Source organism: Onychomys torridus, chromosome 3 (assembly GCF_903995425.1).
Source record: "Onychomys torridus chromosome 3, mOncTor1.1, whole genome shotgun sequence".
NCBI classification, from domain to species: domain Eukaryota; kingdom Metazoa; phylum Chordata; class Mammalia; order Rodentia; family Cricetidae; genus Onychomys; species Onychomys torridus.
In genome coordinates, this window is record NC_050445.1 from 134,307,675 (window position 1) to 134,323,247 (window position 15,573).

Consider the following 15,573-nt stretch of genomic DNA (forward strand, 5'->3'; position numbering starts at 1 on the left):
AGAAGCTGGAAACCATGGGTTCAGGATGACTTCCATGGTTGTTAAGTTTTCCAGGACTCTAGCCCCTCAATCTAAGCTTATCAGGAGCAGCAAAAGGTTGCTATTCTCGAAGATACCCCAACATATCTGGTATCAAGACCTGTTGCAGGGTGCACTTACTTTATTTTTTTATATGTATTGGTTTTTTATTTGCATGTATGTATGTGCACCAAGTATGCCTACATGTTTGTGCACTATGTGCATGCCTGGTGCCCATGGAGTTCAGACAAGGGCATCAGATCCCCTGGGATTGGAGTTACAGGTGGTTGTGAGCCACCTGAAGTGGGTGCTGATAACTGAACTTGGATCCTCTGCTTAACCACTGAGCCAGCTCGCCGCCCTGCCCCTACCATTTCTTTCCAAGCTGGTAGAAAGGGTGTGTACCATAGAGTCCCCTTGTTCCCGATCACTCCCCCATTCCTTCTCAACGTGGTGCTGACCCCAGGGGCCTGGCAGCTCTGAGTTCGGCTGTAACTATGCTGGTCGCTCTTTCTGCTTTTACTCCAAGTAGCCACCCCTGGGGGGGGGGGGAGCTTTCCATTTCCTGTCCTAGGAGCACCTCTGTTCTGCATCCCACCCAGCATGCATCTCCTGAATCTCCTGCCCCGCCCCCCACCCCAGTACCTCAGCACAAGTTGTTCCACCAAGGCTGGGGAATGGGGCCTTCAGAGGCTCAAAGAGTGTCTCATAGCCCAGTGTGGTGGTGCCATTCTGTGCCTGGAGTACTTGAGAGACTGAGACAGAGTTGCTGCACGTTGAAGCCAGCTTAGGCTGCATAATGAGTCTGTCAAAAAAAAAAAAAATTCAAAACAAGCACCAAGCAAACAAGAAAGTAAAAAGGAAATTTCACTTAGTCCAAAAGTATATATGAAGGGGGCTGGGAATGTAGTTAGCTGGAAGAGGGCTTGTACAGTGTGCAGAGCCCCCAGTGTTGCACTTCCAGCACTAGGAAGGTGGAGGCCAGAAGATCAGGACCTCAAGGTCATTCTCAATGACATAGTGAGTTTGAGATCAGTCTGAGATCAGTCTAAAACAAAAAAGTGACTTAGGATGATGTATGATGTAAAGTCCTGGCACACAGACTTTTTAAAAAGTGACTTAGGATGACTTATGGTGTAAACTGAGGCCCTGGCACACAGACTAAGAGGCCAAAGAGCAAACTGCAAAAGGAAGTTTGCAGCTCCCATCATCATCCTGTCTGCTCAAAAGCAAACGTGTCAAACAAAGCCTTGCTGTTTGATTTGATTTTTACTTATTTTTGGTGTTAGAGACAAAACACAGAGCTTCATGCATGTTAGGCAGGTGCTCTACTACTGAACCACAACCCCACCAACACTTAGGAATTTTATTTATTTTTAATATTTAAAATTATATTTTATGTGTATGGGTGTTTCACCTAATGCATGTCTGTGTAGCATGTGTGTGCAGTGCCAGAGGAGGCCAGAAGAGGGCATTGGATCCTCTGAGACTAGAGCTACAGGTGATTGATTATGAGCCACCTTTCAGGGGCAGGAAATTGAACCCAGATCCCCTGGAAGAGCAGACACTGAGCCATCTCTCCAGTCCATACTTACAAGTTTTGAAGACTATTCTCTAATGCTTCCCACTCTCAACATCCAAGGAAGACAATGGCAAGATAGGTCCCTTCCTGAGAACTTGGGAGAAGTGTCCTCATGGAGTGTCCCCTACAAGACACTTCTAGAGAGTGTGCTGAAGGAGAGTCACCTACTGAGTATTTAGTGAGCTACCTCTTACCTTAGACATTGACTCTCCACACTTAGCCCTCATCCTTCTCTTTGCTTCAGCATATAAATCAATGTACTAACTTTGTATTTGTGTTTTGTTTTGGTTTGGGTTTTGGTTCAGTTTTACCTGTCTAGCAACTTCCGATATAGGATCTCCAGTCCCTTTGGCCAGGTATTCCCATCACTCTTCCCTTTGGTAAGAAGGCAAGATGACAGAACCCAGGCAGTGACTTAGTGGAGAACAGGGGTTCAGGGCTCAGGCCTTGGGTGGCTCCATTCTTTAATTACACAGAGAACCACTGAAGGACAGAGACTGGAATTCATACAGAGGACTTTTTGTGAGGCAAAAGTTGTTGCTTCATCTGAGTCTGAGCTAGCCTGTGGGAAGTGTGTAGGTGATGGTGTTATGCCGCCCTTGCCAACGTGCTGAAAGAATTATGCAAGATGTGCAAACAGCAGCGGGCATGGAGTGAGCACTTGGTAAGTGACGGGAACAGTCTGCTTGCGTTCGGAAAGACAACCTTAAGTCTACAAACCATCCAGATGCCTGGAGGAAGTGACTTAGGGACAGAGGACAAGACCACTCATGGCTAAGCACACTCCTAGCACACAGCAGCTGCCCTGGCAGGTGATCCACTGTGATCTTTGCTGAAAAACAAAACAAAAACCAGTGAGATGGTTCAACTGGTAGAGGCACTTGCTGACAAGCTTGATAACCTGAGTTCAATGCCCGTGATCCACATAGCAAGTTGCAGTCTATCCAGGGCTACACAGTGAGACTGTCTGGGGTGTGTGTGTGTGTGTTGGGGGGGGAGGGTTGATTAAATTTGTTTACTAATTCCATACATGTATAAAATGCATTTTTTTTTTTTTTGGTCTTTTTGGGACACGGTTTCTCTGTGTAGTCCTTGCTGTCCTGTAATTCGATCTGTAGATCAGGCTGGCTTTGAACACTCAGAGATCCACCTGCTCCTGCCTCTCAAGTACTGGGATTAAAGGCGTGTGCCACCACCGCCCAGCATAAAATGCATTTTTATTGCTTTTACCCATATCATCTCTTCTCCCTCTCACCCATCTACCTTCCCCACCCCCAATACAGTCCAGTGTTCACACTCACATCTTTTGCTTTGTTGTGTGACCCACTGAGTGTGACCACCTGTGTGACCATGAGTTTGGAACTGTCCATTGGAGACTTGTCAGCTCCTCAGTAGGTACACAACAGAAAATACTGACTCTCCATCTCCAAGATTCTATCTATAGTCCCCAAGAGCCTCTCTGTATCCATGGTTGACTGTTGACAGGACCATTCTTACACAGGCCTGGTGCAGGGAGATGCTGGAAATTAATGATCGCAATGGCTGTGTCATGCCCAGAAGATGGTATTTTGCAGGCCTTCTCCCTATCTTCCCGCTTTTACATTCTTTTCACCCCCTGAGCTTTAGAAGGGAAGGCATAAATGTCTTACTTAGGGTTGATCATTCAAGTGTCCCTTATCCTTGGTGCATGAAACTGCTCAACTTTTCAACTAAGACATACCTAGGACTGGTGGCACAGCGACACTCAGTGGAAAAACTAAGAACTGCATGCTAGTCCCATGTGGGCACTGGGAGCCCAGCCTTGAGCCATGCTGGAGCAGAGAATTGCTAAGGGCCCAGGTTCTCGGTTACCTAGTTAGGTCCACTCAAACATTCCTTAGCAAGTTCAATAACAAGCTGAGAAAGAACACATTGCATTCTCTAAGTGAGAATAGTTATTTCCTACTTGAAAGTCATGTCCTCCCTGCCCACAAACTGAGAGGAAACTTGGACTCTTGTTCTCCTTAAAGGAGTTAGTTTCGTTTGGACTAGCATGTATGAGGCCCTAGGTTGGATTCTGGCACCAGAGGAAAAAATGGACAAAAAAAGGCTAGCTAAGCTAAGTGTGGTGCCACCTATCTACAATAGGGCAGGGTGGTAGCAAGTTCAAGACCAGCCTGAGCCACAGAAAATCCTGTCTCAAAGTCACAGGTAGCAGGGGGGACTAGCCCAAGGGTGTCAGCAAGTTTTTACATGCTCAGTATAGCTTCCTGGGAGTTGTGATTTACAGAGAAATCTTAGCAATCTCTACTCATACCCGGTATTTCTTCTCAGCAGACTCTGACTTGGAAAAACTAGAAAAAAAAAATATGAACAACTGTTACAGTTTAGATACAGAGTGTCCTCACAAGCCCATCTGTTTAAACACTCACTTGGTTCCCAGCTGCTGGTGGTGTTTAGGTTAGTTGTAGAAACTCGGGGAGGTGGAGCCTTCCTGGAAGGTGTGGGGTGAGACTTGATGTTTCTAGTTTAGCCTGCTCCTGTCTCTCGGCTCCCTGGTCCATAGAAATGTGAACAAGCAGCCTCCTACTGCAACTGCCACAGCCTCAAGCTGTTCCAAACCACAAGCCAAAACAAATCCTCCCTTAAGGTGGTCACAACAGGAAAAAAATTCATACACTGCCCAAACCATCTGTACATCATTCACAATAATGAATGGCCTTTTGAATAGAGTCCACAGGAAAATTAATACATTTGTAAGAGTTTCCTACTCTCAAATTTCTATTTTATTTTATTTGAGACAAGATCTGTAGCCCAGGCTAGCCTTACATGATCCCCTGTTCCATTACTGCAGGCAGTAATACAGAGGCAGTACAGAGAGCACTCTGTTGTTTGTGCTTGACCAAGGACCAGTGCACACATCTGCACTGAGAGGCTTCTGGGGCTGCAGGTGGCTGGGGGTTTGGCTCAGTGGTAGAGCTCATGTCTGGCACATGTGAGACACTCAAGAAAGAAAGAAAGAGAGAGAGAGAGAGAGAGAGAGAGAGAGAGAGAGAGAGAAGGAAGGAAGGAAGGAAGGAAGGAAGGAAGGAAGGAAGGAAGGAAGAGGAAAGGAAAGAAAAGAAAAGAAAAAAGAGGACCAGTGGGATGGCTCAGCAGGTAAAGGTACTTGCTGCCAGGCCTGATGGTCTTAGTTCCATACTAGTGGAAGGAGTGAGTCAACTCCCACAGTGATACTTTGACCTCTACACACGTGCCATGGTACCTGCATACACACACACACACACACACACACACACACACACACACACACCCCTACCTGTGGGAAAGTACTTGCCTAGCATTCAGTGTGATGGCTAAAGAAACTCCATTTTATGCTAGGCATCCATCTTGGTACCCACTCACTGTTTGCCTCTGACTCCAGTCCTTGGAAGATAAGCTCCTAGTAACCCTGAATCAGTGACCAAAAATATACAGCCATGACTCTCTACTTGTTAAGATATGACTAAATACTTTTTTTTTTCTTCTGTAACTTGTTTACGTAGATACACAGAGATCATTTTGGGTCACTTTAACTTGGCAGAACGGATCAGTTTTTGCTTGCTTGCGTAGATATTGAAAGTGGTTTTCCCCTTGTTTCCCTTCTCATGGCAATCTCAAATTCGGCTCAGAGACTGTCCTGCTAGCAGCTAATCAATAAATCTTTAATTACAGGGCTGGAGAGATGGTTCAGTGGTTAAGAGCACTGGTTGCTCTTCCAGAGGTCCTGAATTCAATTCCCAGCAACCACATGGTGGCTCAGAACCATCTATAATGGAATCTGATGCCCTCTTCTGTTGTACAGACCTACAGGAAGACAGAGAACTCATATACTTAAATAAATAAATCTTTTTAAAAAAAACTTTAATTATAATTAGATTGGTTCTATGATCTTTTCCCAGGGATCACAAACTCCATAACATTTGGAGGCCCCAGCAAGAAGATCCCTGGGAGACCCCAGACTGAGGGCCAGGAGAGAGCAAGTCCAAAGTGGACTTGATAGTCCCTGGGGAGCCCAGACTGCAACTGCCTCAAATTTGCAAACTGAAAGTAAGAACTGGCAGCCAACATGCTTCTGAAGGTCAGACCAATTGCTGAGTTGTTCTGTTCTGTTCGGAGTTTGGACATCTGGAGAGACAAAAGGCAAGAGCTGACGAGATTGCAGACCTAGTCTCGGGCAGAGGGGATGCTCTCCCATCCTTCTCTGATTTGGATGTATGAGTGAACCACATGTCTGAGTTCGCCTGGCCTTCTCTGATTGTCTTGTTGTACTATCCCTTTCCATTGTTCTCTGCTGTCTGTTGGATTTGTGTTTTTAAACTTTGTTGCAGAGATGGGAATCGAACTGAACATTGCCAAATCGCCTCTGAACTGCACGCTACATTTTCAGGATTTCTGAGAGGCAGACTGCTCCTGGCTGCCTCTATGCCAGCTCCTCCTTGGAGCTTGCTTCCTCTTATTTGCTCGATCTCAGTCCTCACTGGCTCACTGAAGCCTGATGTTTACACCCCATATGTACAGTGGCCACTTCTCTATGCCCTCCTGTTTGCAATCCTTTTCCCTGGCTCTCTTTCTGAAAGGTGTCTCGTTTTTCCTACTTATTCTGTCTCCTAGCTGGCTCCTGTCTCTGACCATGGCAGCTCTGGTCACTCCCTGTGCCGGGCTGGGGTGATACAGGCACTCTCAACTCATAGCCCTCCCAGGCACCATAAGCCCCCTAGCACACCGCCTATTCCTACCACAGTGCCGTGGCTAGCCCACATCCAGCTAGCCTTCTCTCAATCCTGCTTTTTCTGGTCTCTTCCTCTAATCACTGGGTTCAGTTTTGCAGGGACTCAGGTGTCTTTGGGGTATGGATAATGTTATTAAAAAGCTGGCTCTGGAGTTGGGGTATGGCCTCCCTCTCTTGATCCAAGCATGGTTGTTCAAGTATTTCCTCCAAAATCCCTGTTCTAGGTCAGAAGGTCATCTGACTCTAGCACAAAAAGAAAAAAAACCAAACAAAACAGCCCAAGAAATATACTGCGTGCTTTAAAACAGCTATAATATAAACTTTCTGTACTTTAACATTTATAAGCTTGATATGGTTAAAAATCTATAAAGCAAAAATCCATAAAGAAAACAAAACAACCAGATGCCAACATTTTTTGAGTTCCTGTAAATATGTCATTTTTATAGTCTTGTTTAATACTTACATTATTCTGCAACTGAATGACTGCATAAGAAAAATACTTACTAAGCTTTTCAGGTTGTCTGCCTCCATCTGCAGACACACACACACACACACACACACACACACACACACACACACACAAATTGGTGATAAAATCAAATCCTCTCTAAAATCTCTTAGTAATAACTCCAGATATGCCTGCTTAAAATGATCAGCTTGAACTCCTTGAAGTCAATATTTCTTCAGATGAAGGAGATAGGCAAAGTCATCGACCCTTCGGTTGGCACCCAGTTGCCTCTCCCAGCTGGTCCTATGAAAATAGGCCATCACTGCATGAGGCCTTAAAGTTTTCTGGGGAAACTGTGGTATATGGGCTAAGAACTAAGACTAAGGAGGAGGTCCACCCATGCAACAATGAGAATACTGTTATATATTCTGGGTAAAGACTCCAGATATTGCTTCACACCCCCTTAGGAAAATTTTCTTACAACAAATGGTAAGTTTATTTGCTACTGTCATGTTATTTAAGTCTTTTAATCAAAAAAGGATTCCTATAAAATTAGGATGGCTACATGTAATTAAAAATGTCCAGCTCTTTGACCTGTTCCCCTTTCTTGGTTCTTGTTTACAAAAAAATGTTCCCCTATTCAAGGTCATGGTTATTCAAAACTCTTTCTCTTGGGATCTGTAAAATCATTGTCGGGGGTGGGGGTGAGGGGCCAGAAGAACCTGTCAAGTTCCAAGCCAAAAAAAAAAAAAAATTAGTTTAAAACTTGTAACATAACCGTTAATAGTTAAAAACCTATACCTAGGTAATCTTGATTTGCTATTGCATGCTTTTATGTAACTCAAAATCAGCTCTTGTTACCTCCTTTTTAGATTAAGAAGACAACAGATCTCTGAGATATTTTGGATTAGGGTGGATTTTTAGATGATGATTTTTGTGCTAAAAATTTTAAATTAAAAACAATATATGCTCCCACCACCACCACCAATGCCTGAAGCAGGTGGGAGAGCTGGCCCTGAGGTCCCAAGAGTGGGAGAGCAGGCCCTGCACTTTGCCTGGACAACACAATAGAGCCAACTCTGTTGGCAGAGGTGTGGGTGAGCTAGCCCTGAAGTTGTGAGCATGGGAGAGCTGTCCCCACTACTGTCTGTCATGCGGTGGTGGTGGGGGGCTCCTCCCCTCCCCGCCACCCCTTACTGTGTGCAACAAGTGAGCAAGATTGCCGCCCCCCTGCCAGCTGCAGCATTCAGGAAGGCGGGCCCTGCCCCTTGCTTAGGTAGCACACACAGCAGAGCTGGCCCTGTTATTCGAGGTATGGTAACCCAGCCCAAGGTTGTGAACAAGGGAGAGCTGTCCCTACATGTCTCCCCAAGGGAGAGCTGACCTGTGGTGGCATGGGCTGCAGCAATTGGGAGAATGGCCCCTGAAGGCGTGAAAGCAGGAGAACTGGCCCCTTCCAACGCTCATTGATATACAAGGGTGAATTAGCTGGGGCAATGCTAAAGAGCTCATCCTGGTGGGGATGCCAGAGGAGAACTGGCAGGCTGACCAACCCTATAGCTAGGTCCACAACCAGGATTATGAATTGGCCCACCCCAACATCCACCCCATCTATGATCTGCTGGAGCATGTGAAGGAGCCTGACCCACAGACCCAAAGTTGCAGGATCTCCATGACACAGGACATCAACAGGATATCCAAGAAGAGTCTCAGTGAGGGCCCAGCCATCGATGGTATAGCAGAAGCCAGAGTCCTCGAACCAAACCAAAGACTCTTTGCAACGAACACTTGCAAATAAAGATATATGGACAAAGGGGTTCACGGCGTGACTCACTGTGTCACACTGCAGCTTCCATGATGAGACTTTTTTTTCCTTTTTCTTTTCTTTTCTTCTCTTAGACTTCGTTTTATTTGGGGGCAGGGTTTGCAGGACCAGAAGGCAGATGTGATGGGACAGGGAAATGAATGGGATCAAGATGTGAAAGACACACTGAATAAATAAAATGTTTAAAAAAAAATCCAAAACATGTGGTCAAGTGTGGAGGTTGCACACCTTAATCCTAGCACTTGGGAGTCAAAGGCAGGCAGATCTCTGAGTTTGAGGCCAGCCTGGTCTATAAAATGATTTCCAGGACAGCCAGGACTACACAGGAAAACTATAAATGGGGAAAAAAAAAGCTTCCCATGATAGAGAAAACTGCCAGCTCCTAGAAGCAACCCTAAGGTCTCCTCCAAATAAGACAACGGGGCACGGGACACAAATGATTCCACTTGAATTATGGTAATGCTAACTGCTGGCAAAGAACTACCACATGGCTCACCTACCATCAGGACCCTACCCAAACTGTGGAGAAGAACTGTCTCTCTCTGCTTCCCAAGGTAGGCCAGTCTCTCAAGCTCTTCATCCACAAAATCTCAGGTCTTCTGTGTCTGGCAGCTGAAGGCTAAAGCTACCCTGTGTGGCAATGAAAGTCTTAATGCTGTCCTGTTTGACTGCCAAAGACCAATGACCTCTGCCCCCAAGGCCAACATGAAGGAGCCCAGGGAACCACTTAGGAAGTGTCTGTCATTTTAACTGATACAGAGCCATTTGGATTACACTTCCTGCTCAGATTTATCTTTCTTAGATCTCTGATGATATTGATGACTCACTGTAGCAATGACTGCTTTCAGTAATCATCAACTGCCTGCATAGCATGGTAAATAATTAGGAAAAAATGGCATTTATAAAGGTCTAGGAAAAGATTTAGGATGCAAGCTGTAAAGGTCTAAGGATAGAAAAGCTTATAGAAAATAAGTTATGGAGGGTCTAAGAAAGTAATTTAAAGTATATAAAGGTCTGAGCATATGAAAGCTTAAGTAAGTTGTGAGGGTCTGAGAAAGTGATTTAAGGTATGTAAATGCAAGTTACAAAGGTCTAAGAGAATGATTCAAGGTACACATAAAACAATGAAAAATGTTTCAGATTTCTTTCCCTCTTGCTATGCTATTATTATATAAGACTTCAAAAGTTCAAAGCTTTTACATTAATCAATGGAGTTAAGATTTTCCCCTAAGCTCCTTAACTTTACCTTCTTTTTCTAGTCTAGATTTCCAATTAACTAAAGATTACAAACTGCTCCAAACATACCAGCCTCAGGTGGTCCTTTGAAACTAGCAGGCTCTGGACTTGCTGAAAGCTAATGTAAACCAGATGCTTCTGACAAAATTTTCTACCAGCTTGAACCCCAGCATTCCAGACTGTTCCAAAGCCACTGGAACTTCAGTAGCCCCAGGTGGTCCACAGAACCTGGACAGCAAACCAGATGGAATGTGTTCCTTCCTGGCCTTTGACTAGCATTCCAGCCTTCCTGGGCCCTAACAACAATGTCCTATCTCAGCTGAGAAGCAGTTACAGAAGAAGAGACTACGGTGCCCCTTATCATTAACAAAAGGCCAGAATGTTAGATCCAAAGAAACTAGTTCCCTTCTACCAAAGGAGCCATTTTCCTGTCACTGTTAAAAATGACATACCAAAGTGCATGCTGGCCTCCATGCTCCTTCAGTTCTCAAAGTGTCTGTTAAAATCAGAGAGTTACAAAAAGTATTACTCAAAATGGTGGCTATCCATCTTGGTATCCACCAGCCATTTGTCTCTGACTCCAGTCCCTGGTAGATAAGTTCCCAGTAACCTTGACTCAATGATCTCTACCCAAAAATGCACAGCCGTCTCTCCCTACTTAACTCGGATGTGACTAAATGTCTTTCTGGCTTCTGTAACTTGCTTATGTAGATACCCAAAGACTGTTTGGGGTCACTTAACTTGGCAGAACAGATCAGTTTTTGTTTGCTTGCATAGATATTGAAAAGTCTTCTTGTGGTTTTCCCCTTTAAAAATCCTTCCCTTGTTTCCCTTCTCAAGGCTATCTCAAATTTGGCTCAGAGAGTGTTCGTCCTGCTAGCAGCTAATAAATAAATCTTTAATTATAATTAGTTTGAGTCTATGGTCTTCCCCCAGGGACCACAAACCCTGTAACATCAGGATATCCTGAGTTTCATCCTTAGCACCAAAATAGTAAACTATCAAATGAAAATCATGAGAGATAATTGTGTACCCAAATAAGGAGAGGGAGAGAAACCTCAGTAAAAGATATTTAATGTCAGAGGAACACTGTACATCTGGGCAGAGATGAGGGGCACACAAGGCAGTAGAGCTGGCCTGCCAGCATGCCCCGTTGTTCGTGAGGCCTCCCTGACAGAGGAAGTGACAGCAGCAGCAACAACAGCTTCCTGCCCTCGCAGGAAGGCGGAACAACAAGCTCTTCATCCCCAGTCAAAACCCAGGATCGCTTCATGTCCTCCTTGGTGTGGCCGGATAAGTGACCATCTTTCTCTCGGCCTAGGAGCTTGTGGCAGGAGCTGGTGACATTCTTGTTAGAACACAGATCCGGAGTCCAGGGAGGCACAGGTAGGTCCCTTACGGTCACCAGCCAGAGTGACTTGAGACCTCTCCCTAGTGCTGGGGAAGGAGCCTTCCTTTCCTGCAACTGTGTGTACTCGGATGAGAAAAGAAGCAAGCACTGGGACCCTTGCTAAAGCTGTCTCCTTGCTGGGGAAGACCTGGGCCACCGTCGGGGTTGTCAGGTCTTCACCTTCCACAGGGCCCCTGGGTCTCCTGGCCAGGGTCATAGATCTTCCCCAAAGGACCGCAGATTTGAAACAAGCCCATCTCCTTCATCTAAATCAGCGCCTCTTCCCAAGAGGCTATGGCGCATAGACACTCTCAAGCCCCTGTGTCCTGAAGAGTTCTGGCCAGAAAGCAGGGAAAAGCCCGTTTCTCTCCCACCGGCTAGAGATGACCAGCGAAACCCAGTCCTTACTCAAGTTCTTCCTCTCCATTTTCTTCTCTTGCTCGTTTATCATCCGTCCATCCGTTTGTACAAATATAAAATATATTTAGATAGATTTATATAATACAGACTTTGTGAGGCAGAGAGGAGCGGGCTGGAGGCGTGGGCGCCGTCACTTACAGACATACTGGTCCACAATCTCAGTGCATTTCTTGCACCTGACGAAGCAGCACCAGTGGAACCTGCAGTGGCAGCGCTCCACCTGGACGCTCTTGAAGCGGTCATAGCCGCGGCCACAGCACATGAGCTCGCAGCCATCCGTGCCCTCTGAGGTCTTGTTGCAGAGGCGGCCCTGGGTGCCCAGCGAGCCTGTGGTCTCGTTGCGCAGGCAGTAGTCAGGGCTGGGGTCCACGTAGACCAGGTCCTCCGGGGTTGGCTGGTTGAAGCGGCTGTTAGCCAGCTCCAGCTTGCCCTGGCGGGTGATGCGCATGGCGGCGGCGCTGTCATACTTCTCCTTCAGCCGGTCCCCCACCTTGCGGAACTCAGCCAGCTGAAGCCAGCAGGTCTTGAGGCTGCAGGACCCGGAGACTCCATGACACTTGCAGGCGACATCAGCCATCTTATAGACAGCCTGGGGGAGGAGAAAGAGGAGTAAGAAGGAGCAGCCTTCCTTCACAGACAAGGTTAAGTAGGTGGAGAGGTGGGCCGGTGACCTCAGCAGCAGAAGGGCCTTGCTGCCAAGCCTGACAACCTGAGTTTGATCCCTGGAGCCTACAAGATAGAAGGAGAGAACCAACTCCTTCCTACAGTACTCCCAAATATCAATCTTCAAAAATATCTTTTTAAAAATGTGTGTGTGTGTGTGTGTGTGAGAGAGAGAGAGAGAGAGAGAGAGAGACAGAGAGACAGAGACAGAGAGACAGAGACAGAGACAGTGGGTGAACACGTGCCATGGTGCTCCCATAGACATCAGAGGACTTTTGGGTAGTCAGCTCTTGACTTCTACCTTGTTTTGAGGCAGGATCTCTCTTGTCTCATTCTCTCATGATATTATTCCTGTGCACGCCAAGGTCAGAGGACAGCTCTGAAGACTTAGTTCTCTCCTTCCACCTTTCCATGGGTTCCAAGGCTCACACTAGGGTGCTTTACCTACTGAGCCACCTTGCTGGCCCCTCTAATTTCTGCTGCTTCACCACATGCTCCAGGCTAGCTGGCCCACACACTGCCAGGTAATTCCAGGCTCTGTTTCCCACCTCACTGCAGGAGTGCTGGGGTTACAGATGTGCCTTACTGCATGGAGCTATTATAAGTCCTGGAGACCCTAGTGGGTTTATTGGATGTGGGTAGCAGTTGTCTACCCACTTAACCATCTTCCCAGCCCTTATAATTAAAAAAAAAAATAATTCATTTACATTGAGACAGACTCTCACATCACCCATGCTGGCCTCAGACTGCCTCCACAGCCGAAGAACATCTTGAACGTCTGATCCTTGGCTTCTAGCTCCTGAATGTTGAGACTGTAGGCAGGTATCACCATAACCAGTTTATACAGTGTTGGGGATCAACCCCAGGGCCTTATGCTCGACAGGCAATCACTCCACCCACTGAGCTACAAACCGCCCCCTCCTACCCCACCCTCCATTTTCTTTAAACGGAATCTTCTTATGTTGTGCAGGCTGTTCTCAAACTTTGGGGCTCAAGTGATCTTGCCACAGTCTCCCAAGCAGCTGGAACTACAGATGTGAGCCATTGCTCCTGGCTCAAATTTTTCTCTGTTGATCCAATTTTCAAAGAGATAAAACCCAACAAAACATGTCTAGCTTTTGCACAATATGGAACATGAGTCAGAAAAGAAAGGATTCAGTTTTTGCACATGCTATCATGGCCTAAGTTAGCCCAAAGTCCTCCCAGATCCTACCAAATTCCTCCCAAACTGAATGGTTTCCATCCTAGGGTTGACATTTGGTTAGCATGAACTTCCTGGGAGCCACCACATCTGTCAGTGGGATCCCCCCCATACCCCCCCTCACACTCACACTCGGCTAAGAGAGTCTGGGAATATGGGGTAAGGTAAAACCTATGCCAGTGAGCAGGGTGGTGAGTCCACCCATAGGAGCATTTGTTCCAGAACAAACTGACTTTGGAAGTCACTGAATCTTAACATTGTGGAGTGGACTTGAACTTGGGCTGTTTCAAAATCAAATTTATAAAGCAGAGTAGAGCAGAGAGCTGATCACTAAGTACTTTCCAACAGAAGAACACTGATATATCAGCCTTGACAGCTGTCCCATGTTACAGAAGGCAGGATAAAAATGCATCTCTGCCTCAGAACACTTTCCTGACCACAGCTGTTGTCTCCAACAGAGTCGGGGCTCATTTCTCCAGGGTTTCCCTTAGATTTCTTCTCAAGAGTTCCCGGATGGTGTCTTTATTCAATGCTGAGCAGAGACTGCCCCAGGTGCCAGAAAGAGCAGTCACTAGCCGCTCTTGGACTAGTTAAAAGGTTGTTTTCTTAAAGGGGAATTATTCCCTGGACTTTTCTGTGGAGAAACAATCCCTAGAGAGTCATGGGAACCCATCGGGCCCATGCAGAAGGGAGCTAGCGCAATCACTTCTGAATTCCAACCTGGTAGCCTATGTTAGCTTAGCACAGTTAAGGGAGGGAGGCCTTCCCACAAGATTAAAGGCACCAACACTTGGCCTGACACTACCAAGGACAACTCACCCCCAGCTCCCCTCTCCACTCTCACCAGGAACTTCACAGAGAGTCTCTGCAGCCAGCTTCTGGCCTAAATCACAGGCCTGAGTTCTAGCCTGCCTCTCTAGAAATGGTCCTTGGCTTACAGAAGAAGCAGCATCTAGTGATGTGGAAAGGGAAGTGTTAAGGGTCTCTGGCTGTGCACACAGTAGCTGCTGAGCCACCAGGGAACAGGACAAATGTCTGTAATGGGAATAAATACTGGGGAGGGAGGAACCAGCTCACAGATATGGATGGGACCCTCACACAAGTCTAAGGAGAACGCTGTTTCCCTTCACTATTTAGAAATCCACCCTGTCCTTGCCCTAGTTGAAGGCACTGCAGAAATTGCGATATTTCTTCTTTTTTTCATATTTTATTACTGATATTTCCGTGAAGAAAGAATGGAATGTTAATGTGAGGCCCTTCCTGCTTACTAAAAACACTAATATAGTGTGGGGCTGGGGCTGTAGTTCAGGCTAGAACATTAGCCTAGCATGTGTAAGACCCTCAGTTTGATCCGCAGAGCCACAAAAGGTGACAAAATGCTATTTTTTTTTTAATTTAGTCCCAGTTAATAGTGTGGTAGTCACACCTGTAATCCCAGCACTCTGGGAGGCTAACGGAGGAGGATTGCCATGAGTTTGTGGCTAGCCTGGGCTACATGAAGAGACTCTGTGTCATTCTTTTTTGTTGTTTTGTTTTGGTTTTTTTTGTTTTTTGAGACAGGGTTTCTCTGTGTAGCTTTGGAGCCTGTCCTGGATCTTGCTCTGTAGCCCAGGCTGTCCTTGAACTCACAGAGATGTGCCTGCCTCTGCCTCCGGAGTGCTGGGATTAAAGGCGTGTGCCACCACCGCCTGGCCCAATTTTTTTTTTTTTTTTTTTAAAGATCTGGGCTTGGTGGCTAATGCCTATTATCCTAGTACTGAAAAGGCAGAGGCAAGATGACTGCTGTGGGTTCAAGGCCAGCCTGGGCTCCATAACCAGTTCCAGACTTGCTAGGGCTACACAGTGAAACCCTGTCTCAGGTAAGTGTTATTTTTGTTTTTGCTTTTGGGTTTTTTTTTTCCCTCCTCCCCCAAATATTAAAGTCCCAGGCCACATATAGTACCATATCTGGTACATGACAAGTATGTCACCAGTATTAGACACAGGCTTCCACTTTCCCTGAGTGCTTTTTTTTTTTTTTTTTTTTTGAGATAGGTAGCC

The 15,573-nt window shown here is 46.2% G+C and overlaps 1 protein-coding gene across 1 annotated transcript in view; it reads right to left on the reverse strand.

Moving 5' to 3' along the window:
• Window positions 1-10,915: 10,915 nt before the first annotated feature.
• The window catches only part of Wnt5b (Wnt family member 5B), a 106,599-nt gene continuing 101,941 nt past the window's right edge, over window positions 10,916-15,573 (reverse strand). Inside the window, exon 5 of the mRNA XM_036181474.1 lies at window positions 10,916-12,258. Coding sequence (XP_036037367.1) covers window positions 11,800-12,258 — 459 coding nt within the window. The 3' untranslated portion in view covers window positions 10,916-11,799. The remainder of the gene's footprint in view (window positions 12,259-15,573) is intronic.